General features: G+C 29.9%; 2 protein-coding genes and 1 long non-coding RNA gene across 4 annotated transcripts; 2 read left to right on the top strand and 1 right to left on the bottom strand.

Annotated features, from left to right (window-relative positions):
* The first annotated feature begins 247 nt into the window (after positions 1-247).
* LOC124420923 lies at positions 248-3,128 on the top strand. Of its 2 annotated transcripts, none has more exons than XR_006941440.1 (2): positions 248-479; positions 555-3,128. It is a non-coding gene; the product is annotated as an uncharacterized LOC124420923 (long non-coding RNA). The 2 variants fall into 2 exon arrangements; XR_006941439.1 differs by having other exon boundaries at positions 551-3,128.
* An 8,868-nt stretch (positions 3,129-11,996) lies between these two features.
* LOC111686598 (protein TEX261) lies at positions 11,997-13,262 on the top strand. Its single transcript, XM_023448968.2, has 3 exons — positions 11,997-12,386; positions 12,451-12,752; positions 12,813-13,262. The coding sequence occupies exons 1-3, from the start codon at positions 12,317-12,319 to the stop codon at positions 13,038-13,040; spliced, it is 600 nt and encodes a 199-aa protein (XP_023304736.1). The 5' UTR covers positions 11,997-12,316; the 3' UTR covers positions 13,041-13,262.
* Positions 13,263-14,876: 1,614 nt separating this feature from the next.
* LOC111686597 (ribose-5-phosphate isomerase) lies at positions 14,877-15,950 on the bottom strand. Its single transcript, XM_023448966.2, has one exon. It carries the CDS (start codon positions 15,885-15,887, stop codon positions 15,054-15,056), a length of 834 nt encoding a protein of 277 aa, XP_023304734.2. The 5' UTR covers positions 15,888-15,950; the 3' UTR covers positions 14,877-15,053.
* Positions 15,951-16,778: the final 828 nt, after the last annotated feature.

The raw sequence follows: 16,778 nt of genomic DNA, 5'->3' as shown, positions 1-16,778 counted from the left end.
CCGTATATATAAAATGATATATAACTGCTATCGGACGATCTTGTGCACGATAAAAACCTATATAGAACTTTAAGTTGCAAGTGTAGAAATCGGATGGCATACATATTTTTCCGGATTTCATCGTTCTAGGGGTGTACTGCAGCAACAACATGTATTTATGTAATGATTTTTGATATTTAAGCGATTTTCAAAACCATTACCTGGTAGGTGAGAAGCGCTAGTGGTGATAGTATTTGTTTTATGTTTGTTTTATTCCATTTCGTTCCATTTCTTCATACTTATACCAAATATAAGTATTTTGTTTAAACTAATATAGATACATACATTAAAGAAAATGGCCGAAAATAGAAAAATTTTTAAAACAGTTTTTAATATAAAGAAATTTAATTATTTTGTTAATTCTATTCTAATAAACCATAAAAAGATGTTAACTGAATTGATCGATGTTGGAATATTGGGAGAAAGCAATATAAAAAATGGTAAATACATATAGTTAGAATTGTCAACCCTTAATAAAGTTTTAATAATGAAATTGTTTTTTGTAACAAAGATAGGTATTTTATTTCCAATTCTGCATTCAAAGGGATAAAGATTCGAAAAGTTATCACAATATTGATATAGGGCTGAAGTAGATTTGCTTCATTCTTGCAACTAAAGTGAGCAAATCGCTAATATATTCCATAATAAAACACCATAGCGGCAAAAAATTGGGAGGACGTGCTTATAATTTTAAAGCAATTATCCACCTGATTTTATGCGAAAGAAACTTTGAACATCTGGTTATGGTTAGATGTGCTCATAAATTACATATTTACATATTACGTATGTTCCCGAACTTGTCACTATTCAATGTTTATACATAATCAAAAAGAAAAAAGTGCTTTGAAATTTAAATGTGGACCAATCCTGGTTAGTACAGGAACATACATATATGTACATACATAACCCGTTATTGTTAAATTGCAGTTTCACTTAGAGTAGTACTGGCCATTAATTCTACGTAAGTAATTTTAAAAGCAGAAACGTATACTTTTTTGCGACATCAGCAATTTGCTTTAAAACGTTCAAAAGCACTTTTTGCGAATTCTTGCTATTTAGAGATTATTTTAACAGCTTTAGAATTAAAAAAAATCAATTTCCGAAAATCTTTATGAAAACAAAGAAGCCTTTTTTGAAAAATTTTTCAATGTAACTTAGAGCTTTTTGCATTTCATATGACGATGTGGTAATACCTCTATTATGGTTTACAACATAACCATTTTGGTGTTGTATGTCGTCACCTGAAATCTAAAAAGGCGTAATAATCAAAAAATTTAAAATCTACTTTTTGGTTGAGAATGGTCCACTGCATCAAAATATATGTTTCAAATTTTTAGAACTCTCTTCAAAAACACCGACTTTATTGGAATTAAATTCAAAAAGGCGTAACCACAAATTTGAAAGAAAGTCCTAAAAAGCAATTTACATATCGTCACCTGAAATGCAGAAGGGCGTAAAAACACTTAAAAATTTTACAGTCGAGACAAAAAAGTAAATAAAATTAAAGTTATTTTTGTTATAAAAACGATATTTTCTTACAAGTATTGTATCCCAACATCGATAAACGCCTTTGAATATAACAGTACCGCCAGACATAGTCTAATATGTTGCTTTTTAACTCGTTCTGGGGTGTGGAAATGACTAATTTGTTGTTACGCCCTTTTGAATTTCACTTCAATAAAGTCGATATTTTTGACATTAGGATTCTAAAAGTTTGCAACAACATGTATTATGATAAAGTGGGCCATTTCAATCAATAAATCGATTTTAAATTATTTGGTTGCTACGCCTTTTTGCATTTCAGATGATGATATGTAATAGACAATGTATGGTGATACAGTTGTATTCAAACATGTTTATCGATGTTGGTATATAACACTTGGAAGAAAATATCGTTTAGTAACAACAATAGCTTTCATTTTATTTAGTTTTTTGTCTATCCTGTAAAAATTTTAAGTGTTGTTACGCCCTTTTTCATTTCAGATGACAATATTTAAAATTTACAACACTTACTTTAAGTGTTGTCATTTCAGTTGTCGCTGTAATTTCTCTGCAATTACCCTTTACAAGATGTAATTTTAACTGTTAAAAACAGAATTTAATTGTATCTGCATATCGTCACCTGAAATGTAAAAAGGCGTAAAAACACTTCAAAGTTTTATAGGAGAGACAAAGAACTTAATAAAATTAATACTTTTTTTGATATAAAAATGTAATTATGTGCAAACATCAACAAAAACTTTTTTGTCTAATATGTTGCTTTTTAGCTCTTTCTGGGGTGTGGAAATGAGAGGATTTGTTGTTACGCCCTTTTGAATTTTATGTTAATAAAGTCGGTGTTTTTGACAATAGAGTCCTAAAAAATTTGCAACAACATGTATTTTGATGCAATGGACCATTTTCAATCAAAAGATCAATTTTTAAATTTTTGGTTGTTATTCCCTTTTGCATTTCAGGTGACGATATAAGATTTTATATGAAACGTTTATGAAGTTACATATTTTACAAAAAAGTGAATAAAAATTTTATGGTATAGCTGTTAGACCTTACGAGATTAAGTAAATTCCAAAACTAGATATGTATTGTAGCCGAGACAACATATTTTTTTTATTCAAAAATCATATCGTCGCCTGAAATGCAAAAAGGCATAACAACCAAAAATTTTAAATATTCTTTTTTATTCAAAAATCATATCGTCGCCTGGAATGCAAAAAAGGCATAATAACCAAAAATTTGAAAGTCGACTTTTTGAATTTTTCACAAGTCAGATGTTGGATATAATACATGGAAGAAAGAGACATTTTTATAACAACAATAGTTTTAATTTTTTTTTTTAGTTTTTTGCCTCTCCTGTAAAATTTTGTATTATGGGACTGTCGGAAAAATAGTGTTTCCAAAAAAAAAAACGGGTTTCGGTTTTTTATTTATTTAAAATTAAATAAAACCAAAAAATATTTGAAAATTTCTATATTCGAAAATAAGTAATTTTCAAGCAACCGTGTTCAACGAAGTTGAAAAAATGCTATGGGCATTTTAAACTCTTTTTCATTTAAAATAAATAAATAAAATAAATAAAAATAAAATAAAAATATGTTCATTTTACTGAATATTACGTTCTAATAAAAGTTCGATTTGCAGAACACCAAATTCGGTTTTAAAAGATTCTCGGTTTTGAAAATGATTCGATTTACAGAACAGACATGAATATTTTTAGAAATGAGCGATAAATGATATTATGGAAAAGGTAAAACTAGGTATTGTAAATAATGAATAATAAAAAAAAAACAGTTTTTCTCCGAACAAGAAATAAAATTCGTAAATCCGAAATTTGAATATTCATTAAAAAGTATTTTTTTAATAAAACATAATCGTTACGGTCCCTGGCTAAAACATTTTGAAACAAATATAAAACTAGCGTGTAAATTTCCACACCACCCATGAGGTATTACACATGGCGCGTTGTCACATATTTTAAATGGCTGACATCCCCAAGAGGCCTAAACCATTATATTGCACTTAAATTGCAACATGATAAATACTTATATAACTTTTACTATAATTTGTGTGTATTCAATTCTTCATTCATGCAGGTACACAATATTTCTTACGTATATCTAAAATTTGTAATCTATTATTGTGATTTCAATTCTTTATTCATGCGTGAACTTCTTTTAAAATTACTATTTGAAAATCTACATTGCATCTTTGTTTGTCATGCATTTTTTATAAATTATTTTAGATGCATTTTTAATTTATGTGCCATCATTTTTGTATAGTGATTTTAATAATATATTTCATGCAAGAACACTTTATAATTTGATACAAAAATCTAAATGCAACCAAACTACTATATCTACTTACTACTTTCTAATACTACTAAAACTACTGATGGCTCTCTGTGTTCTTTTAAATTTTAATACACACATTAATGTAATTTTTAATTATTTTATAATTTTAAGAAAAAATGTTATCAGTACATAATTTACATATATTAAAGCTTTTACCATAAATTCGGTTTTTACATTCATTACATACCCAATAATTACACTTTTCGCATTTAGTTTTTTTCCTTCTAGTATTCCCACAGTGGCAACAAAATTCGGATGTCCTGTCAGAGTTTTTTATTAATAATGTCTTAATAGTTCCACGAAATACATCAGGATCTGGCAAATTCATCAAAGATTTTCCTTTTAAATAGTGTAGTGTATTCATTACAACATAAACTCCACAGCTAACGCCATCTTTCTGCTTGGATCTTTCTGATATTTCAACGAATTTCCAATCTTTTGCATCATATAAAATGCAGAATTCATTGTAGTGATATTCTCCGCTTTTATCAAAGAGTGAGTCAATAAAAATGAATTCCTTTGTTGAAAGTTTTAGAATGCAAAGATTGAAATGATTGAATTTTAAAATTGGTATAACGACGAATTCAGGGTTCTTTGTTGTTAAAAAATTTAGTTTTTCAAAACAAATATTATCGATTTGACATGGTAAACTTAAAACCTTTTTGAAGTTTTCCTTTATTATAGCGAGAAGTGCGATGTCCAAAACGAGATTTGTTAATTGTTGTCCATTTTTTAAAGATGTCCAATCTTGATCATCTAAAAAATTATAAAAACCAATATCTTCTTGCTTTAATCCTTTGTACATTGAGTTAAATAAATTGTTAAATTTGAAAATAGTATTTGTATGCTTTTGCCGGTTTTTCACAGTTAAGTTGTATGCATGTTCTTTTTTAACTCGATTTGAATTCAAATTATTTTCTGAATTATCTGAATCAATTGAAATAATATCCTGAACATCTTCAGTGGATGTTGTAAATTTGTTTATGTTCTTGGCTCGTGGTAAGTGGTTTCGTTTCACAGCTTCATGCTTCACAGGACTTTTTTTTGTTATAAATTTTGTTGTGTTTTTAGCATTTAACAGATATTTTGGTTTAATAGCAACTTGTTTCATTGAATTTTTTTTGCTCCATTTCTCTTCGGGTTGATTATCTCCTGTTATATCATCAAATATATCATTGTCTGAAAATGTATAATTTTCATCTTCATAATTTTGTAAAACGTCATCATTATTTTCTTCTTCATCCAATAATGATGTTTTAGCATCATTTATGTTTGTTTTAAGATCTTCTGTACTTCCCGGCACATCCAACAATAAAGAAGTGTCTTCATTTGTGATTGTTTTGAGATTGTTACTCTCATCGTCTGTGTCTTCTAATTCATCCAAGTTTACTATTAACGATTTTGTTTCAAACATATTATATTTGTATCTAATCTCTTTTAGGTTTGCCATATTATATCTTCTGTCTCGTCTAATAAAAAAACCTGGGCGATATGATGTTTTCCTCAAAATTTGGTGCTTCTGCATATAAAAAGTAAATTCGATGGGAGCATTGCTAATGTGGTCTCCAGATGGATCAATTAATATTCCCATTACGTTGGTCCACATAGGTAAAACAGAGCAATATTTCTTAATTATGTGAAGGCATATTTCATCGTTTTGGTATTGATTGATTTCGCCCTCCATACTATCGCAAGTATTGTTGTTCTTGATCTCGTCATATATACTTAAAAATATTTTCGTAAAAGGACTTCTTGATGCACTAGTTTTAAAATTGCTGAAATCTTCTGTATCCACAAATAATTTACAATCCTTATCATTTTCTTGTGTGATCAATAAGTTTTTCCTTAATATGTTGTAACTTTTATTAAAGATGTCATCTTTTTTAGGATGTAGTAAAACGGTAAAAATATGTCGAAACCAGTATTTACACTCGTTCAAAGTTTTCAAATCGAAAGCTACAGATAGAGCATGCTTCAATAAATGACGTAAAAAATTTTGTTTTCCAAGTTTACTATTTAAATTTTTGCATATGATGTGTGTGTAGTGTGCTTTACACCATTGTACAACAACTTTTGGCCTTTTGTTTGAGTGAGGATCTTCCAAATGACGATAGCAAGTTTCTAAATATTGCGATATGTGTTGGTTATTGCATCCTTTTAAAACAGCACCATACAATGCAGGACTCACGTCAGTGCAAACTCTTTCGAAAAATGGCCATTCAAAATTGTTTTCAATACAGAACTGCTTCAATTTTTCCAGAATATTGCAGATGTCGTTCAATGTGTGCCGTGATAAAATTGCTGTTACTACAGTTAAAACCATTTTTAAATGTTTGATGTGTAACACGATTTTATAGATTAATACTCGCTTTTCGGCACATTCGATTTGTTTCACACTTTGTCCCGTAGCATCAAAATGAATTGTGTTCTTGGCATCGTTCAATATTTTCGGGTTATCTCTGAATGTTTCGAATGTAACCTTTTCCCAGCAATATACTGTTAATGGGGAAGAAAGAAACTGGATGTACCTCTTGTATTTGTTTTTTTGCATTTTGTATATGTCAATGAATGGTTCGGGATCTTGTGCATCTTCTTTTACTTTTTCAGCTCTACATTGACGTAAAGTTGATAAATTTGGAATGTCCTGCATATTTCCGCTGCCTATTATTTCGTCCGGTGCATTAAGTATTTGTTCTTGTCGATAAACGACCGATTTTTTAAATTCCAATGCCTTCTTTACGATTTTACGTTTCACTCCACGTATTTGTGGAGCCCTTTGTTGATCCTTTGCATGGAAAATATCACCGGATCGATAAACTGCAACATTTCCTTCAAAATCTACTTTAAATCTATATTTTGCGCAGTCGGGGAAACTGCAATATCCATAAGCCAATAGTCCCGACGCCAAGCCTTTAATGCTAAAAAAGGAAAGTATACATGTATTATTTTCTTTTAAATATTCCTCTCGAAGAACATCTATAATTAATTTATTGCGGGTCAATTTCAACTTCTTGTCATCTTTTGCATCAAAAATTAATTTCGGATTTATATTAAACTTGCTGTCCATAATATTGGCTTTAAATTTTCGTATAGGCTTTGATATTTCTCCATTAGATCGTAATACTGGTCTGCTCAATTTTTCTTTGGGATTGGGAGTTTTCCTGTATTTCTTAAATTTTGAGACATTTAAGCTGGAATCAGACATTTCAAAAGGGCCCAGTGTTGCATTTGTGTTCTTGGAGCTACTTTCCATGTTGCTAAAACTGTTACTAACATTATATTTAATTTTATTATTTAAACTATTATTAAATGTATTAAATTCCTCATTATTCAAATTAGGTTCTTTTTTGATGGTATTTACTTGACTATTATTTGCATTTTTGTTGATTAAAATATTTTTAATAAGATAATCTATCATACCTTTAAAATCTGATTTAAACTTTTCCAAAACATCTGCAATGGCCAAAATAATACTTTCTCCATTTGCGCAAAGTTTTCCTAAAATAAGAAGGAAAAATTTTGTTAATCATTCCAATAAAAAAATTTAATCGTTTATTGTTAAGTGTTAAAACGCATTTTACAACTTACCAGTACTTTCCTTTTTTGCACATGTTTGGTCATCATGTTCCTAAAATTAATATTTATTTTATCAAGTGTGTTAAATTTAAATTATAAAATGTGTATTTTATCATATGTTTCTACTCAGTAAAGCCTATTGCTATATTTTAAGATGGGTATAGGATCAATATTTTTTTTACATTACAAAAGTCTGCTCAAGTGAATATATAATTAGTAACAACTTTTAGTTATTGAACAAACATAATTATACCCTACACCACTTTAGTGGGGAGGGTATATTGAGTTCGTGCTGATGTTTGTAACGCACAATGGTCCTATACCCACCTTAAAGTATACCAATCGGCTCAGAATCATTTTCTGAGTCGATTTAGCTATGTCCGTCCGTCCATGTAAACCTTGTAATCAAACTACAGGTCGCAATTTTGAAGATAATTCAATGAAATTTGATCTTCTATTGCCCCAGGGACGAAGCCTATTGAAAATGGTTTACATCGGTCCATTATTTCACCTAGCCCCCATACAACTGAACCCCTCGAATAGGGCTTTTAAAATTTGTAATCAAACTACAGGTCGTAATTTTAGAGATAATTCAATGAAATTTGGCACATGATCTTTTATGGTACCGTAGATGAAGCCTGTTGAAAATGGTTTACATCGGTCCATTATTTCACCTAGCCCCCATACAACTGAACCCGCCGAATAGGGCTTTTAAGTTCATAATTATGTTTAATATACTCATATCTCGACAAAAAGCTGCAATAACCAAGTTGTATACAAGACTTGATGACCCCCACGAATTCCATAATAATAGGTTCTCATATGACCCTAGCCCCTATGAAAAACCCCCATCAAAATTTCACTTAAATGTCCACAATTTTATTCAACAATAAACGGCTTAAGTATGTATATCTAAGGCAAGGTACAATTCAACTTAAATGCTTTATTATGGCAACTAAATCACATTATATTTTTGTCAAAGGTGTAGGGTATTATATGGTCGGAATCGTCCGTTGTTCAACACAAATTCATAATGCTCTTTAAATACGGTTAAAGCGCTTTTAGGGGCTGGACCTAATATAGGAGAAATAGAAGTATAAAAAACAAATTAATTATGTATCAATTGCTTAGTTTGGTAATAAGTAATGTGCGTTTAAGAGATTTTCGTAAAAGGACTTTGTATGGGAGCTATGTCCAATTACGTATATAAAGGCAAAATTTCAGAATTCTGTGTTTATATCATTACTTGGTAATATTATAAATATTATATTATGGATCAATCGAAAAATATTTCACAATAATATTTCTCTGTATATGAACAACACTTGTGACAAACTTTATATGGATATCTTAATTTAGTAATGAGTTATGTGCGTTTTAGTTATTTTCGGGAGGGGACCTTGTATGGGACCTATGACCAGTTATAGACCGATGGAAAAAAATTTCTTAGTAATATTCTTGTGTATATGATCAATACTTGGACCAAATTTTATATGGATATCTTAATTAAGTAATGAGTTATACGTGTTTAAGTGTTTTTCGGAAGGGGAACTTGTATGGGAGCTATGACCAATTATGGACCGATCGGAAAAAGATTACATGGTAATATTTCTTTATGTGAGAACAATGCTTGTACCAAATTTTATATCGATATCTTAATTAATTAATGAGTTTTGCCCGTTTAAGTGATTTTCAGGAGGGGACCTTGTATGGGAGCTATGACCAATTATGGACCGATCCAAAACATCTTTCATTGTAATATTTCTATATATAAGAGCAATACTTATACCAAATTTTATATCGATATCTTTATTAAGTAATGAGTTATGCGCGTTTAAGTGATTTTCGGGAGGGGACCTTGTATAGGAGCTATGACCAAATATATGACCGATCCAAAGAAACTTTCATTGTAATATTTCTGTATATAAGAGCAATACTTGTACCAAATTTTATATCGATATCTTAATTTAGTAATGAGTTATGCGCGTATAACTGATTTTCGGGAGGAGACCTTGTATGGGAGCTATGATCAATTATGGACCGATCCAAAAAATCTTTCATTGTAATATTTCTGTATATAAGAGCAATACTTGTACCAAACTTTCTATCGATATCTTATTATGGACCGATCCAAAAAATCTTTCATTGTAATATTTCTGTATATAAGAGCAATACTTGTACCAAATTTTATATCGATATCTAAATTTAGTAATGAGTTATGTGCGTTTAAGTGATTTTCGGGAGGGGACCTTGTATGGGAGCTATGACCAAATATGGACGGATCCAAAGAAACTTTCATGGTTATATTTCAGTATATAAAAGCAATATTTGTACCAAATTTTATATCGATATCTTAATTTACTAATGAGTTATGCGCGTTTAAGTGATTTTCGGGAGGGGACCTTGTATGGGAGCTATGACCAATTATGGACCGATCCAAAAAAACTTTCATTGTAATATTTCTGTATATAAGAGCAATACCAAATTTTATATCGATATCTTAATTTAGTAATGAGTTATGCGCGTTTAAGTGATTTTCGGGAGGGGACCTTGTATGGAAGCTATGACCAATTATGGACCGATTCAAAACATCCATCATTGTAATATTTCTGTATATAAGAGCAAACTTGTACCAAATTTTATATCGATATCTTAATTAAGTAATGAGTTATGCGCGTTTAAGTGATTTTGTATGGAAGCTATGATCAATTATGGACCATCCAAAAAAATTTTCTCTGAATAAATTCTATTGTCATAAAATTTTAATTTCTAAAATTTTGTGAAGATATCGATATTACGACAGAAGTTATTAACAAAAAACCACATTTCCGGGAATATGTACTTTTGTATGGGAGGTATATGAAATTGTGGACCGATTCTGGCGCAGAGATTAAGCTCTTGTATGGAAACTAATGTATGCCGATTTTTATGGAATTATCTTGCATAGTTTTCGAGAAAATTATATCAGAATGTGTAAAAATGCTTATTTTTTTCGAGGTTGTTTAAAATTTTGATTCATAACTTTTCCCGATGTGAACCAATTTTGCCCATTTTCAATACCAAACAACTTAGGAAACGAAGAACATTTTGGGTGAATTTGGTTAAATGCTATTGCTTCGTTATATCGTGAGCGTGTTTCACACAGACAGACGGACATAGCTAGATCGACTCAGAATTTGATAAGGACTCAGAATATATACACTTTGTTGGGTCTCAGATGAATATTTCTTGGTGTTACACACGGAATGACAAAGTTATATATACCCTCTATCATTACTGATGGAGGTGGAGGGTATAAAAAAGTATTTTACATATTTTTTTAATTTTTCATTAGTGCAAAAAAATAACAAAAAGGCGTGTTTATATTATGTTTTAAGATAATTTACTAGTATATTAAATCCCATATAAATAACGTACCAAAAATACATTTTTTATTTAGTGCCTTTTGAAGAACTGTTTATTTTTGTGCTTCTACTAATACATTCTCACCAGTTAGGTCTTTAACAATCAGTTTCGCCTATATACTACTATATAGTTCTATTGCTACCAAATAATTGAGGTAGCAATAGAATGAAATAAAAGTCTTCGAAAACAAAAAATAAACTAACAAAAGTCGATTTTTCGACTTTCGATTAAAGTCGATTTTTCGACTTTTAATATTTTATAAATAATCGACTTTTCGACTTTTTCCGACTTTTCAACTTTTCCGACTTTTCGACATTTTTTTTCGACTATTTTATTTGTAAACAAAAATAACTCACCACACCAAAAAAAATGTTTATTTTGATAAAACAGCTGTTACGGTTTGTTTTATTTTTCGTCGGGTTGTTTTCTTTATGTGCGTCGATTTTTCGACTTTTAATATTTTATAAATAGTCGACTTTTCGACTTTCCGACTTTTTTCGAATTTTCGACTTTTTTTCGACTTTTTCCGACTTTTCGACTATTTTCGACCTTTTCCGACTTTTTTCGACTTTTTGACTATTTTCGACGTTTTACGAATTTTTGACTTCGACATTTTTCGACTTTTTTCGAATTTTCGACTATATTCGACTTTTTCCGACTTTTCGACTTTTTGACTTTTTTCGACTTTTTTGACTATTTTCGACGTTTTACGAATTTTCGACTTCGACATTTTTCGACTTTTTTTCGAATTTTCGACTTTTTTCATTTAATTAAAAGTATATTTTTCGACTTTTCGACTTTTAATATTTTATAAATAGTTGACTTTTCGACTATTTTCGACGTTTTCCGACTTTTCGACTTTTATTTACAAAGTCGACTTTTCGACTTTTTTCATAGACGATAGTCGAGTTATCGACTTTTTGGAACAAAATAGTCGACTTCGACTTTTTTCGACAAAAAGTCGATTGTTTGATTATTCGAAAGTCGATTTATAGAACCCTATTTGATAGGTTGAAAAACTTTAATAATATCGCTAGAATATTTGCTGTGCAGCTACATTTGCTTAAATCGATTATTGTCAAAACGGCTAATTATCATCACTGTTTTTATTTTTTTCTTTGACAAACAGCTGGCGATGACGTTTTACTATTTTTTTACACTGTAGTAAATTATTTACACCGCTTTAACGATATCATGTATTTACAAAATAATTTAATAAATATAATAAAATAAACGAATACTAGCCATTTATGTTAATAATTATTACATAAATGTGTAAAAATCTTAAAGAAAAATAAATCATTTTGACAGCTATACATAGCAACTAAAACGAATACGCAAAAAACTGAAGACAAAATTTGAGCAGGTGAAAATAAACAAAAAAACAACAACAACAATTACAGCTACAAAAAAAAAAGAAAACAATTTAAGGCAATTGGTGGATAAAAATGGGTTTCATGTATATTTTAAGTTGGATAGCATTAATATTACAAATTATATTTGTAACCATATCAATAGGTAAGTTATAATGTTAAGAATATGAAACAGACATCTAATTGGATTAAACTATTGTATGTTTTAGCGGCCGGTCTATATTATATTGCTGAATTGGTGGAGGAATATACCAGTGCGGCACGCAAGGTTATTATGATGATGATTAGTTTTACCATGTTTGTTTATACAATGTTTATATTCTGTGATGATTTACCCTGGAGTATGGTGGTCATGGGTTTTGTTACACAATTCCTTCATTTAGCCATAATGAGTAATTTTCCTTTTATTAAATTCCTATCGCTATCATTTATTGGTACGGTGGTGTGTTTAATAGCAAATCATTTGTTGGCCTTTCAACATTTTACCTCAGTATATTATCCATTTACTCAGGTTAGTTTTATATCTTGTTACAATTTTACAAAATTTATTAATTTTCTTTTTGTTTAACAGATTTTAGCTTATTTCACCATTTGTTTGTGGATGGTCCCATTTGCTCTCTTTGTTTCCTTAAGCGCTAATGATAATGTTCTGCCCACCACTATTAGTGATAGTGATCATCATATGGGTCAAGATGTTGTTAGCAATTACTTTTCACGTGGCAAAAAACAGGGTCTATTATCATTATTCAATTACGTTAAAGACTCTATAATGCCGGGACGAAATAAAAAATCGTTTTGAATTCTCGTTTATTTGAAATGTGTTTTCGATGTTAAAGCTAAACATCAGCTCAGAGTGAAAATTATGTAGTGTTGCTAAGTAATGAAGTTTTCTTAATAAAAAAAAAGACTTTTTGTATAAAATTTGCATATAGATTAAGGATATTATTTTTCTCGTACATGAACAAAAGTTGAACATTTAAAATATAAGCAATATTTATTGAAATTTCAAATTTTACACGAATTATTTGTAAGCAGCTTTAGTAATGTTTACTTGGGGAAAAATCGTATTTGAATTAAAAGTTTTGGTACTAAAAAGTGTCATAACATAAAGACTAAGGTCCCTACATTTTAAATTTTATTTTCAATATCTATGTTCAATATCGTAAAAATATCAAAAACAACCATCAGAAAAACGAAAAAGTACAAAAATCATTCTCAATAAATTCTCATTTAATAAGGACCGCGTGTTCCGGTTAACCATTATAAAGAATCTATAAGTTACTATTTGAAGAATAGAAAAGTACTAAATAGTTCCCACTTACAGAATATTATTCAGTCAAGACCAACCATGCATGTTAAAATTAATGTTTCTATGTTGAATATTTTAGAAAATTAAAAAAGTACAATTTATGAGATAAATAGTACTAAAAAGTTATCCCTTAAAGAATTTTATACAATGAGGACCGTGTATGTTTGATAATCATGTGTTTTGAGTTCATATTAAAGAACATACATAGGATATCATTTGAAGTAAGAAAAAGTACCAAAAGTGGAATAAATTTTACCTAAGTGGAAAGTACTAATAAAAAGAGTACAATGTTTCCCCTTTTCGCTTAGAAATATACTTTTTCGAGAATTAAGTTTACAAAATGTTCCGTATTTAAATCTATATATAACAGATAAAACTTAACGTTTCAAATCTGTATTCATTTGTTCGAGAAAAATTGTGTTTTCAAAAAGGTACCAAACAATTTATTCGAATTTGGTCCTATATAGGCCTTAGTATTCGGATTCCTAAATAATATACCAATAGCTTATTTTGTGTGAGTAAATAAACTACTTTTTGAAATTTTATAAAAATTAGCTCGAAACTCATTTCAATAAAATAAAATTGCCCGTTTTTGGCTTTTTGGTACTTTTTTCCTCAGTGAAATAGCAAAAATTTTATTACAATAATATTATTACAGAGTTAGTCCGTAATTTAATAGGAATAATTCAATAAACCGAAAAAGTTTTCTTAATGTGCTAAAAAAAAGTACCATAAATAAAGTTTTCTCCCTTTTACACCCAAAAAGGACTGAATTTTAAAAAAAGTACGAAACTGCTGTCTCATAATTTTGGGAAATGTATCCAAAATATTTAGAAAAATTATATTATGTTAATTAGTTCAAAAGTTATAAAGGGCCCAAAAAAGGTACCAAAATCACCTTTGTTACACATTTCTACCCCTTAAAAGTACGAATTAAAAAAAAGTGCCAGACACCCATCTGCTCATTTTAAGAGTAGATACAGGTGCATTTAAAATTTTTCTTGTATCACTAATATTGTTTAAGGTAATTAAGAAAACCTTTTTTACCCGTTTTTACCCGTAAATGTACAAATTTCCAAAAGTCCCTACTTAGTGGATCTACATAACCAAAAACACATCTACTGTCAAAATTTCATGATTCTAGGACCTAGAATCTAGGTTCAGCCGTTTGGGCTGTGCGATGATGAATCAGTCAGTCAGTAACGCTACTCTTTTATATATATATATGGATTACCAGAGACATTAAAATTGTTGTTTTAATTAACACTTAATTTAATTAAGATAAATATCTAAATTAGCGTCTAGTAATCAAAGAAACCAAATTAGTTTTAATGTTTACAAAAAATATTCTATTTTTTCGAGTTTTTATTTAACAAATGCAACATTAGTACTTTAACAAAGATTCTTTACAAACAAACCCCAAAAACGGCAAGTCATTCTAAAACAAAATATATGAACTTTTAACTTAAAACTACTACTATGCTTACAAAGAAAAGGAAAAAACTACTTTTCCTGAGTCTTAACTTCACCATTGGCCATACCAAAGTATGCTTTAGTAGCCATATTAACAAATAAACCAGTCTCCACAACACCGGGAATCAACAATAAATCCTTATTAACTTCCGACCAATTGAACTCTTGTTCTTGTGGAAAATGCCAGTCCAAAATGAAATTACCATTATCAGTGACACAGGGACCGGCCTTAGCAACAGCCATGCGTAATTTCAGCTCACCACCGAACATTTTCTGTACCTTTTCTCTAATGGGCACATAGGCCATAGGCACCACCTCAATGGGTACACCCTTTTTGTATTGTTCTCCCAATTTTTGTGAGTTTTTAGTGTAATCGGCAATAATTATAAGTTTTTCAGCACAGGAAGCAACAATTTTCTCCTGTAGCAAACAACCACCACCGCCTTTAATCAAAACCATATCCTTGTCCACTTCATCGGCACCATCAATGGCTACATCCAATACAGGATTACGATCTAAATCGCCCAAGGTTAAATTGTTTTCCACAATAAGTTGGCGTGCTTGGAAGCTTGTGGGAACACACACTACTTGTAGACCTTCATTCTTAACACGTTCTGCTAGACGATCGACAGCAAATACCACAGTAGAGCCACTGCCAATACCCACGGCTGTGTTAGTCTTGACCCATTCATCTACAGCTTGATAAGCAGCAATACGTTTGGCTTCATTTAGTGACATGTTTGTAGAGCTGGTGGTGGTGATAAGTTGTCTTGTTGGGAATTCACGTGTTTTTTGTAGAGCACCGAACGTCAAACGTTTGTTTATGGAGACCGAGAAGTGTTTACTAAAAACGCGTAACGACATGTGTTCTTAATTGAAAACTTTTTTGTTAATTTTTTCAAGTTTGCTAATTTTTACAAGAACAAAACAAAAGTAACCGGTCTTATCAGGCAACAGTTTTGGCAAAGTACTTTTGTAATACGGTGGTACTTTTTTTGTAGATTTCTAAACATTAAAAAACTATAAACTATATTATTATATCGTTAAGAACTTCTTGGTAGTTCGCTTTTAAATTCACGATCAAATAATTTATATTCCTTTAATGTAAATAAAAGTTTTTTTTACAATTTTTAAAAAACTAAGTACCTACATGAATTTATAAATTCCATCACTTGTAAGCATAAAAACCTATTATGCGATAAGGCAGTGTTTACTAAATAATGCAGTGTTTAACAGATAATAGAGTATATGTAGATAAAACAGTACTTACGGTTGCTGAGTTACCCGGTTGTTAAATTAATAAAAGTGACTGTTAAATTTGAAAAAGCTTGATAGCACTTAAATTTAACAAGTAAGAGTTTATTATTCGCCTTTGACAAATCGTAGCCATAGTGTGATCCAAATAATTTTGATTCAATAAAATTTCAATGTATCTAGTATATCTACCGTTAATTTTGATATAACAAACATAAAACAACAATAGACTAGACTAGACTATAGACTAGACAATAGACCAGACTATAGACTAAACTATAGACTAGACTATAGACTAAACTATAGACTAGACTATAGACTAGACTATAGACCAGACTATAGACCCTACTACAGACTAGACTATAGACTAGACTATAGACTAGACTATAGACTACACTATAGACTACACTATAGACCAGACTATAGACTCGACTATAGACTACACTATAGACTACACTATAGACCAGACTATAGACTAGACTATAGACTAGACTATAGCCT

Source organism: Lucilia cuprina, chromosome 6 (genome assembly GCF_022045245.1).
Source record: "Lucilia cuprina isolate Lc7/37 chromosome 6, ASM2204524v1, whole genome shotgun sequence".
Classification (NCBI taxonomy): domain Eukaryota; kingdom Metazoa; phylum Arthropoda; class Insecta; order Diptera; family Calliphoridae; genus Lucilia; species Lucilia cuprina.
Note: the sequence above shows the minus strand (reverse complement) of the source record. Positions and strands in the feature narration are given on the sequence as shown.